General features: G+C 36.7%; 1 protein-coding gene across 1 annotated transcript; it reads left to right on the top strand.

Moving 5' to 3' along the window:
* Positions 1 to 427: 427 nt before the first annotated feature.
* On the top strand, positions 428 to 10,690 carry LOC121418209. The gene is made up of 3 exons (XM_041611944.1): positions 428 to 815; positions 2,836 to 3,927; positions 7,766 to 10,690. The coding sequence occupies exons 2-3, from the start codon at positions 3,232 to 3,234 to the stop codon at positions 7,964 to 7,966; spliced, it is 897 nt and encodes a 298-aa protein (XP_041467878.1). The 5' UTR covers positions 428 to 815; positions 2,836 to 3,231; the 3' UTR covers positions 7,967 to 10,690.
* Positions 10,691 to 12,069: the final 1,379 nt, after the last annotated feature.

Here is a 12,069-nt window from a genome sequence, read left to right as displayed (position 1 = left end):
AAGTTGCGGCAATAAATAACTAATGCACTCAATCAGTTGTCCATCCAATTGTTTTAGTTCTTGGTACAAAAATTTTGAATAAACCTAATTTCATATAATAAAATACAAAAGAACAAGTGGGGATATGACATCATCAGCCCACCTAATGAATATTCATAAAGACATGCCTAGAACTGTTTCACAGGAATAATGCAAATCTTTAAAATTCAATAAATTTGTTGTTTGTTATCCGATTTTGATCAAAATTTTGTTTTCAGCATTTTACTCTATTTATTGATATATAAATATTTCCGACCTGGACCATCCCTTTAATTTATTCTCGGGCGAATTGTGTTATGGAGTAGCGATGGAGTCGGAGGGCAAAATCGCTCACCTGTGAACGTGCGGGGTCGAATTAGTAGCCCACTTCTATTTATTCAATGATTTTGGATTGTATTGTTATCATTGCAGACGGGGTCCCTGTATTGTCATTGGTATATTGTGCCGGTGTTCCTGTGCGACTCTGTGTGGTATCGATAGATATGCTTGATTTGGTGTGAAGTTGCACAATATATTCCTTCATAAACGAAGTATCCACGAAGTATTTTGTATACGTTCTTCGCAATATAGGACCGGATACTCTTCCAAAAACTATAGCTACTCCCCAAACACATTCACGAACTAATTCGTGTATGTCCTTCGCAAAAAGTTCTAGGACCGGATACTCTCCGAAAAAAACTATAGTCGCGGGGAAAATACCGTATTTCTGTTAATGAGGAAGCGTCCGGGAAGCGTATCTTGTCTATAGGAAAGTACCTCATAGCTTTTCAAACATGGTAAGTATAATGCATTATCATTCGACAATATTCTATATTCGTGCTTTTGAATGTCAAAGGCGTAATTAATAATCACCGATAGAGTATTAGTAATGTCCTAATGTCATTGACTATTAATGATATCTGTTTTCAAGTTCATCTCGAGAACTACAAATATCAAGACAATGTGTGCCATATGCATATTGTTTTCGTGTACATGGAACCAAGTTTGCAAAAACTGGTGTTAACCGGTGTACATAGAGGACCACACCAGTTATTTTACACCGGTGTTAAATTGGTGGTGTTAGTTTTACACCTATAGGTGTTATTACAACACCTTTTGTTGTTACATTTACACTCTTTGGTGTTATGTTTAATCTCTAGGGTGTAATTTTAACACCTCAGGGTGTGGTCCTCTATTAATACCAATTGGTGTCAGTTTTAACACCGTAGTTTTTACAGTGTGCATGAATTCTTGTATATATTATTATAATAATCATAGATACTATTGTCTAACAACAGGGTGACGTGCTAGGGTGGGCGTGGTTGGACTGGTACCCATAATTCAATCAACTTACATTAGTATGCTTAAGAAGTTTAACGAATTCAGAAAGTATAGAGTTGATCTGTATTTATGGATCCTACATTATAGGCTTATAATGATGTCCCATTGTGCTTCGTTTTCATATCTAGCGAGATAAAAAGTGATTTCTTGTACAAAACAGCAACCAGCCCTGTATTTCGGTCCCGATTCAGTACCCCAGTACCGCAATTTTCATATCGAACTTCCCCATTTTAATTGACCTCAGTCATCGACGCCAAAGTATTCACAGTGGCCTACGAAATTCTCATTTACATTTTCAGAGATATACGAATATATGCCCCAAAAGGTGTGCACATTCTCAATTTTCAAAATGGTGTATATTCTGTTTGATTTAAATCAAACGATCCAGCTACTGTCTAAATCTGTCATGGATAGGCTAGTACATGTAGCATAATACCTGCATGCCATCTCGAGCCCCGGGTCTCGAGCATTCGACAAATCCCCAACTTTTCACCCCATTCCCTCGATCTTAATTAATTGCCCCTCCATGTCTTTTATGGTCTTCAAATGGGACGAGATCATCAAATCAAATTCATTTTATCTGTCGGCAGACTTGCATGTCAGCAAAATAAGGGTCATACCTACTCCCCGTTGTTTTAAATCAATCAAAAATCCACTGAAAACACATTCTATCACAATTCATTAAAAGAGTGCTATCATCATTATTATCATTATAGATAATATATTTCTCCCCTCTTTCAAAAGCATTAATGACATTGTGTATGTTGAGAGGGCAGAGGGTCACTCGTATACAGGTAAAAGCCCTCAAAACAAATAAGACTATAATTACGCAGTTCAAATTTGACTTACAAACCGAGAAACCTTTGTCCCCGCCTTATTTTTTTTATCTTTAGAGTGACCACCGCGAGTGGAGTTTTCAATGTGTGGTTTAGATGGCCGCAGGTATGTAGTGGCATACAGATGGGATGCTTGCACCCCCAAAAGAGAGAGATAGAGAAAAAAAGAAAGAAATTAAAAAGAGAGAAGGGCGAAATATGACTTTTTTTTAATTTTGTCAAAATCTATCGAAAATTTTGATTTTTGTTATAAATTATCGAATTTTTGCTCACTCGCTTCGCTCTCTTGAAACTTTTATATTAAAAAATTACGCAATACACATCTAGCCTAGCCCCCTCAAACTTTCTGGCTCATAACGCCGCTGTCTATATGGCAGAGCCGCCAACTTGAACAATAACATTTCAGTATTTTAAAAACCTGAAAATTAGTATAAACGTGAGGAATTCAGTATTTAAAAAATATACCAAACGACAACGGCACCTAACACTGAAAACTAAAAAATCAGTATTTGCATGAAGCGATTCAGCATTCGTCTCACTTTTCATTAAACCAAAAAACTGAAATTCAGTCCAACTGAGCAGCGCTGATAATGTATATTATCCAGTTATCAATTACATTTTAACATTTCTTTCTTCACAGACTGATCGAAATACTTCATGAAACCCTCGATGAATGCGTTGGGAGAGATTGTCATACTTTGGACACCAAGCGTCTGATACTGCAAAAATAGAAATTCAGTCACTTGCATAAGTTAAGACTCCTTAATCAAACACGATTGCAACGCTACTGGGGCGTGAGTATTACTCAATATTTACAATAGCTATCAAGGGACGCGAGATGTCGGACGAGATCCTGATTGCTTTTAAACTTTGAGAACTCGTATAAGATTAAAGATGACCTTTGTATCGATACTCTTCACGTGCAAGAACAGCCCTTGAGATCCATGAAATAGTAAATGAGACCTTTATACCGACTGAAATACATATCAACTCCATACTTATTAACTTGTTAATATCTCGATATAATTTTATCAACATGGGTACAAAGGTGAAGGGAAAGAGAAGACCAGACGAGACAGAAGACGAGACGTTGAAGAAACAAAAGAAGAAAAAAATCTTTTTGTTTCGACTGATCCGCAAACGCAAGCGACTGTCCCAGTCGCAGGAGTTTCTTCACGACACCCAAGCCCAGAACTTCAGGATCGAACTCGAGATCGATGAGCAGGTGGAGAACGAAAGCGATGTCGAAATGGTGGTTGAGGACGACATCGAGCACCATGGCCCGCCCACGGAAGACGACATCGTTGGGGATACTAGATCCGACGGTGACCACGACGCGGTCGACGGGATGGACGAGCCGACTGCTAAACGCAGAGGAGCAGACGAAAAGAAACGACTGTTCAAGTTTTGGGGAATTTCATTCAGTATAAAAAAGCGCAGGAAGAAAACAGAGTATTCCAAGTTTTCCGAATCGACGGACAATATTCTGGGTGATCCACATCAAACCGAACAAAAGGCAGATGAAGATGTTCATGATAGAGAAAATAGGAAAAAGACTAAAAAGACGAACTCAAAGAGGTATGTCCGCTTCGAGACGGACAATGATGACGACAAAGAGAACATGGCGATGTCGATAGATGACGGGGAAGACAATGAAATCAACAACCAGTCACATTCGTCGTCGATGACGCCGAAGAAGAAAAAGAAGTCGACTAAAAAGAAGATAGCCAAGGTAAGGAGTGAGGGGATGTTCGCTCTTACTTAAAGTTAGTTTTATATTGACAAGTATACGTTTGGAGAAAATCCACTAGAAATGATTTTTCGACACTAAGTTTTATTGATTAAAAAATCAGTATATGTCATGTGATGTAAACTGCCATGTCAAGTGCCATTTTCTCAGAAAATCTTAAATTATTTCATTATTTTGTACATTCAGGGCCATTATTTTAAACACTTCTCATCTTTGAAAATGAACGACGATGAACCAATCTATGAAATTTATATCGCATGACATTTCTGCTATTAGATGACGTCGCAACATTAAAATGTTAAGACTCTGTTATTCTTCAATAAACTTCCGTAAAAACTTCATTGATACAAGTTTATGATTTTTTATATTTTTATTAAAACCAATTTCATTCATTGTGCAATGAAACAACGTTTTCTCTGGGCGCTGATCGTTGGAGAAGGTAAACGTTTTTTTTTTTAAATACACGAGTCATACAAGCAAGCGAAACGAGCAAAACCCCCGCAAATCGATGATTCTTGTAATAACGTTAATACGTAAAAGTTGAATTTGACAGATAACAGGGGGATTAAATGAAAATTCTGATGTTGAAAATACAATATTATGATTGAAAAATCATTTCTTTTTTCATAGGTACTCCTTTCTCTTTCTCCCATTAGACCTATTAATTTAATTTGATCGATTATTTTTTTTATTTTTAATTTGTTTATTGATTTCATTGTCTTATTCAAATTTCTTTGAGGTAGTATCACCTGAGCTACTTGCATGAGAGCAGCTATCATTGAGATAAATAAATACACATTCTATCAAGTAAAAGACAATTCTTCAAATGAATAAGATTATTTGGTAATAACTCAATCTGTTAATTAAATCTTTTCAAACGCACTCTTTAATGAGATGCATGAAACATGAGTTGGAATTGGACCATTATTTCCTTCCTAAATATATCAAAGGCTAAGTCTTCCGTCCTTGTTCATAATATCCTGTTGTTTTTTTTATATTTGAGAATATAGAAATAGTACAGACATATAACATCTATTATGGCTTTTCTCCAATTAGTCCATAGTGGTCTAATGGTGTGCCGAATTTGCATTTAATTCTATAAACTATTATTTCTTTAATCCATTGCCTGTTTGCACTTTTTATTGTTCCACAGCGAACTACATTTTCGACAATATTATTACCCTTTTGTATAGAAAATAATCAACATATCATTTGATATCATGTCGCAGTTGTTTAGTAAAAGAATGACCTTCGTAGTTATCACCCACGACGTGTTCAAACAGTTTTGTTATAATTGGGTGTGGTATGAACTTTGTTACACCTTGGTATACACGATATCTCGAGGCTTTTTTTTGGGGGGGGGGGGGGAGGCTGCCTTGCATTGCTAGGCTACACATGAATAACTTAGAGCTGTAATTATAATATTGCATGTTAAGTGTTAAACGAAAGATTGCGTTATCATATTTACATATCTACTATATAATAACATGAGTGTCATTATAATTTGCTATCATTTGTCATGTTTATTAATTGCCCTGGGAATTAAGCGGGGGTTGGTGCGTGAATTATTCTCCACAGGCAGCCCCCGCCCCCTCCCCTGAAAATCTTGGGTGGTAAATAGTTCAATTTAAACCAAAATCACCTTCATTTTTCTATTTTAAAAAAATTGTTGTCAAATTCCTCCTCACCAAAATGACCTTCGTTTTTAAATGAAAACTTTTTTGTTTGCTTGTCAAATTTAAGACAGCTACTACTATTTAAAAAAATCGTTCCCAGGGTCCTGTGTTTATACTTATAAAAATGATTAAATTATGTGATCAATTTTGAGGTTGAATATACGCTCATGCTCAAGGTTTCCTATAATGATGACATACGTTGTTCCCGTCTCAACATTGAATCGGATAACCAAAAGTGATGGAAAACCAAAACAGAAGACTTCGGACCATCTAAGACGGTCTTACCACTTTAAAAAAAAAAATCAATCTCCCTTGTAATATTTGGAAACATAATTTTGTCAAATTTTCTAAATTTATGACATTTATATTCGCCACCCTATATGCAAGTGAAAATGACGACATGAATAAGTGGAATGGGGGGAATTTCGGTGATTTCGAATATATTCTAATGGTACTATCAGATGATTGCACAAGAGATATTCACCCTTGAAATGTTTCATCTAGGCTATGATATGTTTTGTAGCATATTGTACGACATTTTGACCACACTGGAAGAAAACAGTGTCACAAATTGCTCACAGTGTGCTCATAGTATGTTCAATGTGTTCACAGTGTATTTATAGTGTGCTCATATTGTGTTCACAGTGTGTGCACAAGGTGCTCACAGTGTATTCATAGTGTGTGCACAAGGTGCTCACAGTGTATTCATAGTGTGTGCACAAGGTGCTCACAGTGTGTTCATAGTGTGGGCACAAGGTGCTCATAGTATGTTCAGTGTGTTCATAGTGTATTTATAGTGTGCTCACATTGTGTTCACAGTGTGTGCACAAGGTGCTCACAGTGTATTCACAGTGTGTGCACAAGATACTCACAGTGTGTTCATAGTGTGTGCACTAGGTGCTCACAGTGTGTTCAGAGTGCTCACAGTGTATTCATAGTGTGCTCACATTGTGTTAATATTGTGTTCAAAGTGTGTGCACAATGTGCTCACAGTGTGTTCGCAGTGTATATTCACAGTGTGCTCATATTCACAGTGAGCTCACAGTGTTGACACAGTGTGTGCACAAGGTGCCCACAGTGTGTTCAGAGTGCTCACATTGTATTCATAGTGTGCTCACATTGTATTAACATTGTGTTCACAGTGTGTGCACAATGTGCTCATAGTTTGTTTGCAATGTATATTCATAGTGTGCTCATATTGTGTTCACAGTTAGCTCATATTGTGTTCACAGTATGTGCACAAGGTGCTCACAGTGTGTTCACAGAGTATTCATAGTGTGCTCACATTGTGTTAACATTGTGTTCACAGTGTGTGCAGAATGTGCTTATAGTGTGTTCGCAGTGTATATTCTTAGTGTACTCACATTGTGTTCACAGCGTGTGCACAATGTGTTCACAGTGTGTGCACAAGAATTAAACAGTGTGGAGATCATTTCACACTGTGGACACGTCTACAGTGTGTGTGTGTGTGTGTTTTGTGTTCACATACACTTTAAAAATGCTGAAAATTTTGTAATCACGTTGTTTCAGTCTGTCACTCTAACAACTATGGTTTAAATGTATAAACAATGGTTTAAACTTTTTAAACAACTGTTTAAAAGTTTAAATAATTAAATAGTTGATAGAGTGACGGGCTTAAACACCGTGTTTGAAATCTTAAACAGCGTTTTTACAGTGAAGTGGACTAGATCTGTGAATATGAGATTCATACTGTCAAATGTGAACATTTAACAGTACATGAAAATGATTTTGCATTGTGATCAACACTGTGAACACATTGTGGGCACCGTATTTTTTCATCCCAGCATGATATAAAACTGCACTGCAAAAACTCCGGTGTTGATTTAACACCAGCCCAGAATCTATATATGTCCACACCAAGGAAGTGTTAAACAACACCAGTTTCGTTTTGGTCTAACACCAGAAAGGTGTTCATACAACATCAATTAGTATTAAAACAGCATCGGTTTCATTCCAAACTGGTGTTGTCTCAATACTTCTCTGGTGTAGACATATGTAGATTCCGGGCTGGTGTTAAGTCAACACCGGAGTTTTGGCAGTGTGGGAACAGTTTTCTTCTCCATGACTGTAAATGTATGATTATCTCTTTTTTTTTGGGTTTTTTTTTTCATTTTGATACACAGGCTAGTAGGAAAACGGGTCGTGTTTTCCGAGATGGAATGATCCAAGTAGGTCACAACCTCCAGTATCTCTCACCGATGCCTACACCTCATGTCTTTGCGGATCCTGGTAAGAAGAAAGCCAGCTACACAGACACGCCCAAGAAACGAAACTACAAGTACACTGCCAAGGCCCCGCCCACCAACCCGTACGGATTTCTGTAAAGTTTAGGATACAGGTCGCCCCACTCCCCAAGGTTTAGGATTCAGGGCTTTGCCCACCAACCCTTAGGATTTCTTTTGATATTGGGGACACAAAGCCCCACCCACGAACCATATGGATTTATTTAAGGCTCGGGACACAGGGCACCGCCTATGAACTCGTTTAAGTTTTAGGACACAGGCCCTTGCTACCAACCTGTATGAATTCATATAAGGTTTAAGACACAGTTCCTCGCCCACCAACCTGCATGGATGAATATTCAGGACGCAAGGCCCCACCCACGAACCCGTATGGATTCATTTAATGTTTAGGACACAGTGCCCCGCCTACCAACCCGTATCATTCTTTAAGGGTTAGAACACAACGCCCCGCCCATGAACCTACTCGTATGTACTGTTGATAAAGGTTTAGGATTCGGGACCCCGCCCACCAATTCGTATGATTGATCAGGCATTGGAGAATTAGGACACAGGGCCCGCCCACCAACCCATATGGATTCGTTCATGTTTTCGGACATTAAGATAATAAACTGACACATTATGTTTGAAAATTCCATTTTAGAGCGGGGCGACCTTTTGATTGTAAAAATATAGAAATGAACATTTCGGTATATTTCAGTACTGTTGTTTATTGATTTATTTTTCGTACAGGATGAAAGGACAGTTGCAGTGGTCAAGGTACAAGTACTTCTTAAAACACATACACATACTTACGAAATGTTGGTTATTAGCATAGTTGTGAAGACTATAACTCGCCTAGATATTATTTACGTTTTTCCTTTTATTGCCAAGAGTATCTCTGCCAGAAGTGTTTTAAATGACTTATTGTTTAGAATAGTACGTTAGATGACTCGTAATTGTCCCCACTATGGAGAAATTATGACGAATATGTATCTTATTTACTTATTCTTTTCAATAATGATATGGATTGTTTTAATTAGGTCATGTAAATACTCTATCAAGAGTCACTACACGCGCAGATTGGATTATATTTTCTCTAGGCCTTTATATTACCGGTATTTGTTTGTCTTTATCTCTAATTTGAGGACAGAAATATATTTTTTTTTACTTTATCAAGTGATGACGAAATTTGTTTCGATGTGAAAACGGGGTCCCATGATGTTCCAATACTGTTTCATCTTTAATTTAATTTAGATGCTGAAGTATAATTGTGTAATAAGCTTTATTCCAAAACGGTAAACGCTCCTCAACATAGCATAACGTTTACAGGAAAAAAAACCACTTTAAAAGGGTCCCTACAACCGAAATCTAAATTGGCTCCTTTTGAAGGACAATACTGAATACAACTCATAACTGCTTCTTAAGTTTCTTTATATTTTTTTCATAGGTTTTTGAAGAATTTTTAAAGGATATTTTTCACCTTAGAAAGCTTTATTCTAGAATAGCGCAGATCACATTCCTACAGCAACATCATTTTATCAATCATTAGACCATGATTGGGAACATTCAAACAAAATCATTGAAGTGTTTAAAGAATTAGATATCGCAGCATACCATTTTGGAACCATTATTTTAACCCGTTTTATCGTCCAAACTTCTGAATACTGATATATATATATATATATATAAATAGATAGAGGTGTTATGGCTCAGTGGATAAGTCACCAGAGCTTGAACCACAAGGCCGGGGTTCAAATCCCACCGTAGCACTAGCGTCCTTTGGCAAGGCGTTTGTCTACATTTGCTACTCTCCACCCAGGTGCATGATAAATGGGTACCTGGTAGGAAGGAATTCCTTGAATATCCGAGCTACCAATCATAGCCATGCTAAAACCGGGGTAGCGCTTAGAAACATTTGTATTAAGCGCTATATAAATGTTGCACATTATTATTATTATATAAGAATGAAATTTTTAGCTTTGCGGGAGGGCGCGTCGCTCGATTTACATGCACAGACACACACAAAAAAAAAATTACAGAAAACTATTGTGGAGGTTTCCTTTCCGTTTCGGGGGAAAAAAAACACGTAACAGTCGCAAATATGTATGGCATGTGCGTGTAGTATATCAATATACACTGCAAAAACTCCGGTGTTGATTTAACACCAGCCCGGAATCTATAATTATGTCAACACCAGAGAAGTATTGAAACAACACCGGTTTGGAATCAAACCGATGCTGTTTTAATACTAATTGGTGTTGTATTGGTCCGTACACCTTTCTGATGTACGGACCAAAACGAAACTGGTGTTATTAAACACTTCTCTGGTGTGGACATAATTATGCAGATTACGGGCTGGTGCTAAATCAACACCGGAGTTTTTACAGTGTAGTTGTTTGTGCCACGAGAAACATTGGAGGCGTTTAACGAGTGGCCTTGTCATCTATTTAAAAAATGCTATCAATTTACGATATTGGTAGCTCATAAAATATTGTCTCAAAACGTAACTCTTCTAATTTTACTACATGTACATTTATTATGCCATTTTTGGCAAATATTTTGTTTCATCCGCCATATTGGCTTTATAAGTTTTCATATTAGGATAATTAATAACAAACCATGAGGAAATTCTCTCAACATCCCGCTTGGACGACTATTTTGCATTCATTGTGTGTACTATTTTAATTGAAGATTTCATTTTAGTATTTAGTTTCATGTAAAATAATGTTTCGGTGCAATTAAGACTATAGACCTATTGTACTCAATTTCATACTTTAATTTCTGATTTTCTTTTTATAATAAACTCTTGCCACGAACGCAAAAAATACGCAGTTTTTTACAGTATCATTGTGTGTTTTGACAATTCTGTAAAAGATAGAATATTACGAATATTATAACTTCATTTATTTTGATATACACCTATTTGTTGTCAGATGTGTGTGTGTGGGGGGGCTCATAATTATGTGCGTGGATCGACCCCAGAACTTTCATTACCAATCAAAAAATGAGAAAAGAAGGAAACTGAAAGGAACATGATTAAATGTGATATTTAATATTTATCAAAAGAATTAAAAATATATATTTTTGCCTCAATCACCATGTCCTGCTCCTCATTTTTTTTTTGGGGGGGGGGCTTATGGGGCTTAATACGCCACTGACAGACACATTGAGTGGTATTGCCAAAAGTAAATATGGACTAAGAATCTTCCAGAATTCGGATTGATTTTGACCATTTTATTTAGGCGGGCACATAATATATAATAATAATAATGGGTATTTAGAGGCGCTAAAAACAAAAGTACCATAGCGCGTACAATGTAGGAATAACAATACATTTGCAATAATTACTACAATATTCAAGATAAAAAGGGAAATTAATTATTGAGGAAAAGGGTACGTCTTAAGGAAAGATTTGAAGCCAAGAACACTGGAAGCATTTCTTATTGAAAGAGGTATAGCATTCCAAGTCTTGGCAGCTGCTACAGCAAAACGTTTTTCAGCAGAGGAGAGTTTTGGGAAGGGAATGCAAAGTCTGCATGTGTCAGTGATTGAACGAAGATTACGAGAGGGTGTGTATAATTTGATGGTATTATTAAGATATTCAGGTGCTAGTTGATATATTAACTGATCAATGTGTTTCTGTTATCATACAAACGATCTTGGTCCTGTCTTACACAGAGTTACAATTGATCCAATCGATCATTTAGAAATCAATGAATTTATGGATATACATTCATATCTAGAATTAAAAAACAAACAAACGTGCATTTTATATGTTGACTTTGCTGGCTTTCCATGGTTGCGATTGATTGGATCAATCGTAACTCTTTGTAAGACGGGGCCCTGAAATGTACATGGTGATCGAGGATCCCTTTGCATTAATATGCAAAGTAATTCTGATTTCTCGGACCCGTTTTACAATGAGCTACAACTAATATAACTTGCTTTAGCAGAAAATCAACATTAAAGTTTCCATGGAAGTAACAATAATGACAAAGAGACAGTAGTTGTTAATCTTTGTGAAACGGGATTTGTTATAATAACTAGTTTCCATAGCTGCCAATCAAAATCAAGAAAATCGAATGATTTTATATGCATACAACTTTAATTTTGAATTAAAGGCCCGCAGATCATTCACTTGCGAGCAAGAATAAAATTAGTAACAGTGGTGGCTTTTAATCCCTATAAGAGCTAGGGCGGCGCCA

The sequence above is a fragment of the Lytechinus variegatus genome, chromosome 7 (genome assembly GCF_018143015.1).
Source record: "Lytechinus variegatus isolate NC3 chromosome 7, Lvar_3.0, whole genome shotgun sequence".
In the NCBI taxonomy this organism is placed as follows: Eukaryota; Metazoa; Echinodermata; class Echinoidea; order Temnopleuroida; family Toxopneustidae; genus Lytechinus; species Lytechinus variegatus.
The sequence above is the reverse complement of the archived record's forward strand: the minus strand, read 5'-3'. Positions and strand labels throughout refer to the sequence as shown.